The sequence below is a fragment of the Schistocerca cancellata genome, chromosome 1 (genome assembly GCF_023864275.1).
Source record: "Schistocerca cancellata isolate TAMUIC-IGC-003103 chromosome 1, iqSchCanc2.1, whole genome shotgun sequence".
NCBI lineage: Eukaryota > Metazoa > Arthropoda > Insecta > Orthoptera > Acrididae > Schistocerca > Schistocerca cancellata.
The window spans coordinates 320288533-320302097 of NC_064626.1; the positions used below are offsets into that span (position 1 = coordinate 320288533).

Consider the following 13565-nt stretch of genomic DNA (forward strand, 5'->3'; position numbering starts at 1 on the left):
CAAGGGTAACGAGAAAAGAAAGAAGGCACTAAAGACAGTGGAGAGACTGTTCTGATTTCGGCGACCAAATATGCAGAACACATTTCTAACAACATCCCAGACATGTCCCCCAGGGGAGGGGAGAAAGAACAGCTTGAGGATAGACATGCAGTACAGAAGGTAAAAGATGTTGCAAGGCTGGGGCTCCATGGTACCCAAGCACAAACCTGCCAAAGAGCGGTGAGTCCTCTACTAAGAAAAGAAATGGCACCACAAACTATCACTCCTAGTTGACAGGCAGTACAGCAGGAAACAATCAGATTCGTATCCCACTGTCGTCCAGGGCATCTCCATATATGTCTTCAGCCTGGAATCTCATTGTCTTCAGTAATGAGTCCCACTTCAACCGGAACTCCGATGAACTGCCGGGGCTCCCTGGACAGCAGAGGCACACCAACCTAACCATTGCCCACCATATGGCCAGACAACTAAGAGTGATGATCTGAGGTGCCATTTATTTTCATAGCAGGATCCATTTGGTTGTTATCCGTGGCACCTTTCAGCACAGCGGTACGTCGATGATATTCTATGCCCAGTTTTCTTGCCCTTCATGACAAGCCACCCTGGACTTACATTTCAGCATGGTAATGTTAGCCTGCACAGGTCTAGAGTTTCTACTACTTGTCATCATGCTTGCCAAACCCTACCTTAGCCAGCAAAGTCGTCATATCTCTCCCATTGAGAATGTTTGGAGCATTATAGGCAGAGCCGTCCAACCAGCTCGGGATTTTGATTATCTAAAGCGCCAATTGGACAGAATTTGGTATGATATCCTCAGAAGGACATCCAACAACACTACCACCCAGTTCCAAGCCCTATAGCTGCTTGTGTAAGGGCCAGAGTTGGGCGAACGCCTTATTGACTTGCTCAGTTTGTAAAGCTCTCTCTCTTAAATCATCCAATTTTTTTTAGTTGTAATAATCTGTCTGTTCATGTACATCAAGCCTACCGATTCCCATCGCATTTGGACAATTTCTTCATGGTGTGTTCTTTTATTTTTGTCTTATAAGGGGACCATCAGAAGTGTGAAAAACGGATTTTGATGGGTCTCGGATATGTTGTAGAGGGACATTCCCTGAGGCTGTCCGCTTTTTTAGCGATGGGCGATGGTTTTCGAGGAAATTGATTTTGAAGTCCACTGCGCGCTGTAATGCTTTTGTTTTTACTCAGAATAGTCCGACATTTTCCCATTTTATTTTTCAGAATATCAACAGTGTACAGTCTGTGACATTATTAAGAAGTTTAAATTGTGCACGCTCGGTGAAACAGAAAACGGACTGTCCGCGCGGACATCCCGTGCGAACTCTGTATTCTGACAGTGTATCGCCCTGGTCACCGCCTTTATTTGGCTACGGCGATATAATTTCATAATACGCAGAGTTAGCAAGGACAGTCCTCTGTGTATTATGAACATGTATCGCCATAGTCAAACGGCGGTGACCTAGCTCCTAAACCGCTAGTTTGTAATATTGTCTTCAACATCTGTTCCTCGAAACGCGTTGTTAATGCCGTGCGTGTTCGAGGAATACAAACGGGCCACCCAAGTGTGTCTACAGAAGTGCAGCCAGAAAAAGTTACATCAGAGGTAGAGGAGTTGAATGAACAATCGAGAGGCGAAATAGCTAACGCCATCAAATACACCGAAAAGTTGCTTCGTGATTTAAATCTTCTAACAAATACACCGCCCAGCAGGATCTCTGCTAATTCAATTGCAATTCGCAATGAGATAGGTATCGCAATACAAGACCTTTGGCTGAGAGACTGATCATCGATGGCGATGAATTAATAAACATCAACGAAGAAGACGAGGTGCACGAATATGAGGCGGTAAGTTTCACTTTGTCTGGATGTTCTCTTTCTTGCGGACGAATCTACATAATATAAAGCTATTTACTTTGCAATATATTTGACTATTTTCCTCTATCCTACAAGGAACGAGCAGTCGCTCCTGCAGTAGCTCATCCGAAATGGAGCCTAAAGAGTTTGCAGTCCCACGGCGTCTCTCGATTAAAACATAAATCAATGCTATATCGATGCAAAGAGGAAGTGAAACGAGGCGGAAATCGTCGAGATAAATGGAACACTATCGATCGTGAGACCTATCGACGGTTCGTCGAAGCGAGACAGAATTTGGAACAGGTAAATCATATCAAAATATATGTCAAATACATCGTAAGGAAGAGACCGGCTTGTGAAAATAATATAATTTCTTCCACTAGAATGTGACAGCCATAACTTTACAGCAAAGGACGATGAACGCTGCTGTTCCACTGTTATCGGATACCTTTAATTTCGTGGCCAGCTTGGCTTGGGTCGAATGATTTAAACAAAAGCATAAAATCAGGCAAAGAAAGATCACGAAGTTAATCAGTTCCAAAAAATGTGCAACGATGGAAGAAGTGTTAGTACCTGCGGAAGAAATCCGCACACAAACGAAAATGCTTATTGGTAATTTTTACGTATGCAGGAACCGTCGGGAAAATTTGGCCCTAATGTTCAGAAAAAGAGTGGATGAATTAATCCTCACGTTTAAAAACGTAATTGCGTCTTGCAAGGTATCAGGGAAGTTCACAAAACTGGTGTACGAAGACTTTTTAAAATCTGCGATTCTTCCATTCGTTGGACAGGAAAAATTTCTATATATCATTGATACGTGGGGACGGCAGACCATCTGACCGTATACGATCACATCTTCGTGGATCAGAGGATAGCGTGCACCTGCACCGTAAAAGTTATCCGACCAAAGTGTACTCCACTTTGGCAGCCCTGTAACGTATATTTTTACAGACAGGTTTTGCATTAAACCTGGACACCCGCTATATGATCAAATACGCATCGAAGTTAAGGGATGAAAGAGAAACCATTGAGTGTAAATGAACAATGTTTGCCGGTATCGCTCTTAAAAATTCCATGCGCCTGCAAGACAGCTGATTTTATTAAATGTGCTTGTTGCTGTAAAACATTGTTTGGTTGCTTTTACGACAAATATCATCCGGATTTCTGTTAAGGAATAATAAGCGATGCAGACGATAGCGAGTAAGATTTTGTAATAATGATGTGAAAACTAAATTACTATGGCAAAAATGAATATTTATTAATAATTTCACACAATGTACACTGATGATGTTATGTGAAATATAATGAAAAATGTCTGACTACACAGATTAAAAAAGAAGCAAAAACACGGAATGGAACCGAACATGGCAACTCTAGCGTCGTATTTGTAGACCTTAACCGCTACACTACGCCACGCTCACTTGTTTGGAACACGCTAACGTTACGCGTATTACATCGCGAAGTGAACTTCAAAATCAATTTTCTCGTAAACCAAGGCTCGTCGCTAAAAAAAGCGGATAGCCTCATACTCAGAGCATGTCCCTCTACAACGCATCCGAGACCCACCAAAATCCCTTATTTACACTTCTGATGGTCCCCTTGTTTGTATATACCTTTAACGGTAAGGGAAAAGGGAAAGGATTGTATTATCTCGCGGAACTCGACGAAAACAAATTACCTTTTGAATTACTCACGCTGTTCACTTTATCTTACATGTTCCCTGAAGCTTTACATATCGAAGCATATTCACTAATGTGCGATTTGATATCCAAAAACAGAGAAAAATGAGGGAAGGCGGTTTATTAAATCCCCTCAGTCTGCTTCCCTGAAAAACCTGTAAGTTTTAAGGGCAGCTTTGATATGCGCCTGGTAGAATTTAAAAGCTATTATTACTGTATATGCTCACAAAACTCTTCTCAAAGCTACAGTGAATTGTTTATTACAGTGTCACCTATGAAACCATCAGGTTACAAGACTTCAAAAGTATTATTTGGATTTTTATAATGTTTCTTAATTGAGCTCTGTGATTATCATCAGTTCTAAATATTGGAGTAATTATGATATTACTTTAAATGACAGAACATATCTTTCTTAAATTCTTGTATTCATTGCCTGGGTTGCACACCAGATAACTATTAAGTTTTTAGCAATTTCTCCAGTTTAAAATCCGTAATTTCATACAGGAGTCTCAGAGAAGGGAATGAAAGGTGAGGTTGTATTGGTGGAATTCATTTCAGTATACAAAAGTGACATGGCAATTTCAAAATAATGTTATTTCTAAACTGAAAGAAAAGGATTTGCACCGTACAAAAATCGAACAAATATATTTAATATTTACAATATTAACAGACATGTTACATGGCAGAACGACGCGCGCACACACACATTCATTAATTCACCCATCCATTCATTTTCTTCAGTCTTGCTTCAGGCACCAATGGCACAGCTACTTCTTCGCCTGCTCGCGCATAGTCTTGATAGACTCCCACACGTCGTCGGCGAGCAGTTTGGGTTCTTCGAACGCCGCGAAGTGGCCGCCCCTGGGCTGCACGGTATACCGGACCAGGTTACGGTTTTTATCCCGAACCATGGACTCGGGAACGAAGGTAATCTCGTTGAGGAACTGTGCACAGGCCGTCGGCGTGTAGTTAGGAACACTAGAAGAACAAATTAATTCTCTTTGTAAGAAAGCTCTTATACGTGATACAACGAATTATGAAGGCAACTGCAGTCAACCACATGTTTCCGTACATTCAAATCTAGGTTTTGAATGGAGTGAAAAAGATAAATGAACTGCATAAAGAATTAGAAATTTGTTCACAAATATCCGTGATTACTATTGAATTTTACATTGAAATGACTAACTTATTGGCCGATTAACGTTTGGTAATATTCCATTTATCTTTAATGTCTGGCGAAACCGAGTCTCAGTGGATTATAACCCAACATTGAAGACGTTCGCGAGGGGAAAGGAAATCTAAGGATATAGGGGTTCTGGTTGTTTTACTACCAAACAGTGGTTTACGGGTTGTATAACATCTTCAGATTATACTTTTTCTCTCAGTAAGACTTTTCTGCGTTTCCCTATTATATATAAATTATACGTCGAATCATTACCTGATTCTTCTACAGTCAACTGAAGTAAGCTGTGAAATACACTCCTGGAAATTGAAATACGAACACCGTGAATTCATTGTCCCAGGAAGGGGAAACTTTATTGACATTCCTGGGGTCAGATACATCACATGATCACACTGACAGAACCACAGGCACATAGACACAGGCAACAGAGCATGCACAATGTCGGCACTAGTACAGTGTATATCCACCTTTCGCAGCAATGCAGGCTGCTATTCTCCCATGGAGACGATCGTAGAGATGCTGGATGTAGTCCTGTGGAACGGCTTGCCATGCCATTTCCACCTGGCGCCTCAGTTGGACCAGCGTTCGTGCTGGACGTGCAGACCGCGTGAGACGACGCTTCATCCAGTCCCAAACATGCTCAATGGGGGACAGATCCGGAGATCTTGCTGGCCAGGGTAGTTGACTTACACCTTCTAGAGCACGTTGGGTGGCACGGGATACATGCGGACGTGCATTGTCCTGTTGGAACAGCAAGTTCCCTTGCCGGTCTAGGAATGGTAGAACGATGGGTTCGATGACGGTTTGGATGTACCGTGCACTATTCAGTGTCCCCTCAACGATCACCAGTGGTGTACGGCCAGTGTATGGGATCGCTCCCCACACCATGATGCCGGGTGTTGGCCCTGTGTGCCTCGGTCGTATGCAGTCCTGATTGTGGCGCTCACCTGCACGGCGCCAAACACGCATACGACCATCATTGGCACCAAGGCAGAAGCGACTCTCATCGCTGAAGACGACACGTCTCCATTCGTCCCTCCATTCACGCCTGTCGCGACACCACTGGAGGCGGGCTGCACGATGTTGGGGCGTGAGCGGAAGACGGCCTAACGGTGTGCGGGACCGTAGCCCAGCTTCATGGAGACGGTTGCGAATGGTCCTCGCCGATACCCCAGGAGCAACAGTGTCCCTAATTTGCTGGGAAGTGGCGGTGCGGTCCCCTACGGCACTGCGTAGGATCCTACGGTCTTGGCGTGCATCCGTGCGTCGCTGCGGTCCGGTCCCAGGTCGACGGGCACGAGCACCTTCCGCCGACCACTGGCGACAACATCGATGTACTGTGGAGACCTCACGCCCCACGTGTTGAGCAATTCGGCGGTACGTCCACCCGGCCTCCCGCATGCCCACTATACGCCCTCGCTCAAAGTCCGTCAACTGCACATACGGTTCACGTCCACGCTGTCGCTGCATGCTACCAGTGTTAAAGACTGCGATGGAGCTCCGTATGCCACGGCAAACTGGCTGACACTGACGGCGGCGGTGCACAAATGCTGCGCAGCTAGCGCCATTCGACGGCCAACACCGCGGTTCCTGGTGTGTCCGCTGTGCCGTGCGTGTGATCATTGCTTGTACAGCCCTCTCGCAGTGTCCGGAGCAAGTATGGTGGGTCTGACACACCAGTGTCAATGTGTTCTTTTTTCCATTTCCATGAGTGTATATGCTGTTTTGGTGACCATATCACACATGCAAAACTCGTGGGCAACAAGTGAAAGTAGTGCTTATTATGAAGAAGGCTGTTTCGTATACGAACTACAGTAAATCGTATGAGTACTTACACGTCCAGCTTCAGAGCGAGTTGTGCCCTGGTGAAGCTCTCACTGTACAGTCTGACAGACGTAGTGATTGAGTTAGTAACCCAGTAGATCATCACATTATCCAGCAGGTCGGTCAGCGAGTATTTCTTTGTAAGTCCACCATCAGGCAGGGATCTCCACGACACATCAGTCCACGTAGAGAACTTCTCCAGAATGTAGGCAGCCAGACCGACCGGCGAGGTTTGCAGAGCCGCTCCTGAAAAACATTTACATCAGTTCCGGGGTACACAGAGCAGTTTTTCATCAATTTATTTCGTTAATTACGACCACACAAGAAGCAACACTGAGGGCTTTCGTAAGAGCCTTTTGCACACCATAGCGTCACAAAGGTAGCTGCATGAAGTGATGTGAAAGTGCCGTTGATATGGAATTCAGGTTGGTTGCCTTAGGCCAGACAACTCTAATCATATTGGTAACTATGACACTCACGACGAAACCAACCTGCGTACAATACAATAATGACACGATCCAGTAAGTCTCATGTCTACAGTATGTATGGAGTTACTACACTACTGGCCATTAAAATTGCTACACCAAGAAGAAATGCAGATGATAAACGGGTATTCATTGGACAAATATATTATACTAGAACTGACATTTTCACGCAATTTGGGAATCATAGATCCTGAGAAATCAGTACCCAGAACAACCACCTCTGGCCGTAATAACGGCCTTGATACGACTGGGCATTGGGTCAAACAGAGCTTGGATGGCGTGTACAGTTTAGAACTGCCCATGCAGCTTCAACACGGTACCACAGTTCATCAAGAGTAGTGACTGGCGTATTGTGAAGAGCCATTTGCTCGGCCACCATTGACCAGACGTTTTTAATTGGTGAAAGATGTGGAAAATGTGCTGGCCACGGCAGCAGTCCAACATTTTCTGTATCCAGAAAGGCCCGTACAGTACCTGCAACATGCAGTGGTTCATTATCCTGCTGAAAAGTAGGGTTACGCAGGGATTGAATGAAGGGTAGTACCTGCAACATGCAGTGGTTCATTATCCTGCTGAAAAGTAGGGTTACGCAGGGATTGAATGAAGGGTAGAGCCACGGGTCTTAACACATCTGAAATGTAACGTCCACTGTTCAGAGTGCCGTCAATGCGAACAAGAGGCGACCGAGACGTGTAACCAATGGCACCCCATACCATCACGTCGGGTGATACGCCAGTATGGCGATGACGAATACACGCTTCCAATGTGCGTTCACCGCGATGTCGCCAAACACGGATGCGACCATCATGATGCTGTAAACAGAACTTGGATTCATCCGAAAAAATGACGTTTTTTCATTCGTGCACCCAGGTTCGTCGTTTAGTACACCATCGCAGGCGGTCCCGTCTGTGATGCAGCGTCAAGGGTAACCGCAGCCATGGTCTCCGAGCTGATAGTTCATGCTGCTGCAAACGTCGTCGAACTGTTCGTGCAGATAGTTGTTGTCTTGCAAACGTCCCCATCTACTGACTCAGGGATCGGTACGTGGCTGCACGATCCGTTACAGCCATGCGGATAAGATGCCTGTCATCTCGACTGCTAGTGATATGAGGCCGTTGGGATCCAGCACGGCGTTCCGTATTACGCTCGTGAACCCACCGATTCCATATTGTGCTAACAGTCATTGGATCTCGACCAACGCGAGCAGCAATGTCGCTATACGATAAACCGTAATCGCGATAGGTTACAATCCGACCTTTGTCAGGTCGAAAACGTGATTTCTCCTCGTTTCACGAAGCATCACAACAACATTTCACCAGGCAACGCCGGTCAACTACTGTTTGTGTATGAGAAATCGGTTGGAAACTTTCCTCATGTCAGCAAGTTGTAGGTGTCGCCACCGGCGCCAGTCTTTTGTGAATGCTCTGAAGAGCTAATCATTTGCATATCACAGCAGCTTCTTCCTGTCGTCGTGTCTGTAGCACATCTTCGTGGTGTAGCAATTTTAATGGCCAGTAGTGTATATAACTACATATTCATATTTTAATCAACCTCTTTTATTTGCATTATTCATTTTACTAACTGGCTGCACTCTGCAGTCACAAAGGCGCCAATAAATTGATCGTAGATGTTGTGTGGCGCCGAGAGATCTTACTGGCTCATTTCCTTACTTCGAGGAAAACTGGCTCGAGAGGACGAGTCACTGCATAGCTCCACACCATTCACAACACTCCTTGTTTTAACTAGAGTGCTAATGTTGCAAATTCTTCAACATTGGAGGTGTGTCCCAATTTAGATTCAACTATTTTAGCAAAATATCTGTTTGTGAAAGAAAATCTGCTGAAGACCCACTGGTTTGCCTTCGTAAGGGGTACTTGCTAGCACGTCACAAATAGATAACGAAGTTATTTCCGACCACAAATAAAAAATAATCAATAAAAGTAAACTTAATTCGATCTTTTCTGACCCGGAAATTTCGTATCGGTGCAGTGTGAAATCATTTATGAGCGGTAATATGTTACAGAACTCCACACGTTTTCCATACAGTTGGAGAAACTTCGCTGAATAGGTATTTATTTGAATTTTTAAACAGGTATTTCACATAAAATTGTTATGAAATATGTGTTAGTCACATCCTTAAATTAGGTTTCGTTTAAGATGGTGAATATTTTCAGGAAACTTGCATGAATTGCACGGAAGATTATATATATACACAGGGTGATACAAAAAGGTACGGCCAAACTTTCAAGAAACATTCCTCACACACAAAGAAAGAAAATATGTTATGTGGTTGTGTGTCCGGAAACGCTTACTTGCCATGTTAGAGCTCATTTTATTACTTCTCTTCAAATCACATTAATCATGGAATGGAAACACACAGCAACAGAACGTGCCAGTGTGACTTCAAACATTTTGTTACAGGAAATGTTCAAAATGTCCTCTGTTAGCGAGGATACATGCATCCACCCTCCGTCGCATGGAATCCCTGATGCACTGATGCAGCCCTGGAGAATGGCGTATTGTATCACAGCCGTCCACAATACGAGCACGAAGAGTCTCTACATTTGGTAGACAAGAGCTTTCAAATGCTCCCATAAATGAAAGTCAAGAGGGTTGAGGTCAGGAGAGCGTGCAGGCCATGGAATTGGTCCGCCTCTACCAATCCATCGGTCACCGAATCTGTTGTTGAGAAGCGTACGAACACTTCGACTGAAATGTGCAGGAGCTCCATCGTGAATGAACCACATGTTGTGTCGTACATGTAAAGGCACATGTTCTAGCAGCACAGGTAGAGTATCCCGTATGAAATCATGGCTGTGATCGAGGAAGTACAGTACATAATGACGAAACTAAAATGAGCTCTAACATGGAAATTAAGCGTTTCCGGACACATGTGCACATAACATCTTTTCTTTATTTGTGAGTGAGGAATGTTTCCTGAACGTTTGGCCGTACCTTTTTGTAACACCCTGTATATAATTCTACATCTCCTAAACCACTTGACCGATTTCAAACAAACAAAAAACTTGCTACACATAACCCTTACTGTCAGGCAATAATCGGAGTCGGAATAAGAAGTAATTACGTTTCATACTTCAGGAGATATAACGACAAACAATAAGATGTGTGAAAACTGCTTCGTCATGCATGACGTTTTAATTTATTACTTCTTTTCTACTAATTGTATTCGCAATAAGCTTCGCAGACAGTATCGGCATATGCCGCCAAATATACTTACACACTGACTTAATTAACATTGAGATGCGTGGAAAAATGCTTCATCAAGCATGAAATTTTACTCTATTCGTCCCTTATTTCTAAGACACTCCTACAGTCGAGTCAGCTTAAGGAAATCCCTGACACCTGGAACCGCTTTTGACAACTTTCAACTGCGAAACGCAGTCGGCTGTAGGCGAAAATTATAACAGTATATATAGCTATGAAGAGGCATTCCCACAGGGACGTTTACAAAACCGTGTTGTAGACACGCGAAGCAGCTGTACTCATACATTTGTACATTATGCATATCTCTTTGTACTGCTGTTTCATAATACAGAGGGTTTTTTTCAGGAATACATGGAACTGCAACGTTTTCGATATTACATCACAAACATTTTTTTGCATCGGTTTCTAATAGAAAATTGGCAAAGTGAATACCAGGGAATGAAGTGTTTCTCAGCTGGTGTATATAATTAAACTTACAAAACGCTATGGAAATAACACCACTGGCCAGAATGACGTTAAATTGCAACGGAATATTATCGGAGAAGGGGGGAAAACGTACGGTAAAAGAAAAAAAAAATTGAATGAAAATTGATCAATACATGGCGCTGTATGTGTCAGAATACGTAAATGATAACACTTGTCATGCGCACGACCAATTGAAGTTGGTATAAACACGTCGCGTACACGGCTTTTCCTCCGTTCGCGTCTGCGACGTTCGCCATGACTGTCTCAACGCAGGATCGCTCTCTGCTTGTAAAGCTGTATTACAAGGATGATGACTGTGCACATGTCGCTCTGCAGTAGTTCCAGACACTGAACGGTTTGAAAAAAGGCGTTGGTCCGATGACTGCCGTGGGTCTGTGGAAAATGATTTGCAAATTCGAATTGACAGGTTCTTTTGGTGTGCAACCTGGTGGAGGGAGGAAACGAATTGATTCGGTGTCAGTGGAAGCACTTGCCACAGCAATGCAGATGGAGAGGTGGTGCGCAAATGTGTAGTGCACTTGGACATACCGCTGAACATGGTGCGTAATATCCTACAAAACGTCCTTTGCTATCCATTCAAAATTACCCTTGTGCACGAGTTGCTTCCTGTTGACTTGCCAGCAAGAGAGACCTTAACTTTAGAATTTCTTGCTCGCATGGAAGTGGACAATGCTTGGCCGTGGAATATTTTGTGGACAGACGAAGCCCACATAATCTAACAGGATAAGTCAATACACAGAACTGTCGAATATGGGCAACGGAAAATCCACACGCAAATCAACCAGTACCAGTTCATCCTGAGTCACTGTGTGGTGCGGGTTTATAGCATCATTTATCATCGGGCCATATTTTTTCGAAGAGGCAGGTGTTTCCGGTCCTGTTACATGTACCGTCACTGGTAAGCGCTATGGGTGTCTTTTGCGCAACCGCGTCATTCCAGCTTTCCAACAGCGTGGATGTGTGGATGGGATCATTTTTATGCAAGATGGCGCACCTCAGCACATTGCAAATCCAAATAAGCAGCTGTCGAAGCGCCATTTCGGAAATGCTAGAATTAGCAGCCGCCATTTCCCTACAGCCTGGCCATCCCGATCACCGGATCTTAATCCGTGTGACTCCTGGTTTTGGGGTTGTCTCAAAGATGAGGTGTTCAGTGTTCCAATTGTAAACTTATTTGCATTTAAGACATGCACTGCGCAACACATTCTGAATGTGACCCCGGAAACACTTCGATCACTTGTGGAACATGCTGTTTCTCGATTTCACCTTGTTACAGAAAACGGTGGACAGCATATTGAACATGTTTTTCGCCAGTCAGACGGAAATTAATAATGCGATTGGATTTAGATTAATGCTTTTTATGCGATTTTTGACCTCAGGACAATTTTTTCCCATCCGGTGTGATATGATCTTGCCGTGGTGGGTGGGCTTAAGTAACTAACAGTATCACAGCTGCACACCAATGCACACTGAGTAGTACAGTTCGTTCAACGTCAAACGTACACGTTACGCGTTGTTGTACGATTCATTTGTCATTTGTCGTCTACCACTATTAAATTGTGATGCTTACAGCGCCATCTGTTGCTACATTTTGTAACTACTTATTTTTATTCTGCCGTACGTTTTCGCCCTTCTTCGATTATATTCCGTTGTAATTTGACGTTATTCTGACCAATGTTGTTATTTCTACAGCGGTCTGAAAGTTTAACTTTAATTATAATCACCCTAAAAGTAAATTACAAGATGTCAGTTGAAACCTGATGAACGATTACTGCAGCGGAAATAAGCAGCGATTGCAAATCTGACAAAAAACTTATTTTAACGTAAATGTTATTTTGTATTGACTTCTTTGTGTTTTTATTAATGTGAAAGGAGTTTTAAAATCCAAGAAATTTTGGTAAAAACCTCGTGCGTAGAGCCGAAAAGCGACGTTTTAGGTCCTTACAAATGGGACTGACTAAAATAATACGGTGAATTTAAATTACACACAGTGAACCACAACTCCATCGAAAATCTTCTAGAGGTTGTTCAGAGATATAGTTTGAGTATTCTGACATAAGGGAACCATAGCCTCTGGAGGCTCATTACGGGGTTATTGCAGTTCGTTAGGTTTCTCGTTCAATTAGCTTTGCCTCTGTATTGCACTAAAAATAGTGACCAACAGTGATATCTACGGTATGCGCAGCATACCATCTTTCCATTCGTTCAACTACCTGCTGCTGACAACAGTAATGTCCTTTTTTACATGGTTGTCCTCAAGTTTGCATTTAGTACTTCTCCGTTCTGTATAGGGTTTTCTTTCCCGGCAGTGTTAGCTGTGGTTTAATAGTGATGCACAGCAGTACTATCGATAGATTTACTGGTGAACAGTTGCACGATATGCACGTCGTGTATGGGTTCACTGACTGTAATGGAAGACCAGCACAACGGCGCTGCATTCAACTGTTCCCGCACCGACGGTAACCACATCACACTACTTTTGCATCTGTTCATTGGCACCTACGAGAAAATTAATCCTTCCGTATTAGAATGGAAGATACTAGCTATGTCAGACATGCCTGAACACTCGATATGTAAGAGAATGTATTACACGCGATTGGTGACAATCCTGCGACTAGTAATCCGGTCGTTGCACGATCTCTGAAGACAAGTCATTTTGACAGTTTTACGTGAACAACCATTGCACTCCTATCATACACAGAATGTGCAACCATTGCAGGCAGAGGACTCCCCGCTTCGAGTGGCGTTTGAAAACTGGTTCATACAACAATGTACAGACAACCTCAATTTTCCTGATGTCGTGGCGTT

The 13565-nt window shown here is 43.7% G+C and overlaps 1 protein-coding gene across 1 annotated transcript in view; it reads right to left on the minus strand.

Moving 5' to 3' along the window:
* Positions 1–4129: 4129 nt before the first annotated feature.
* The window catches only part of LOC126173109 (juvenile hormone epoxide hydrolase 1-like), a 41895-nt gene continuing 32459 nt past the window's right edge, over positions 4130–13565 (minus strand). The window contains exons 5-6 of the mRNA XM_049920931.1: positions 6573–6807; positions 4130–4532 (exon numbers count right to left, since the gene is read on the minus strand). Of these exons, the coding sequence (XP_049776888.1) occupies positions 4322–4532; positions 6573–6807 (446 nt within the window). The 3' untranslated portion in view covers positions 4130–4321. The remainder of the gene's footprint in view (positions 4533–6572; positions 6808–13565) is intronic.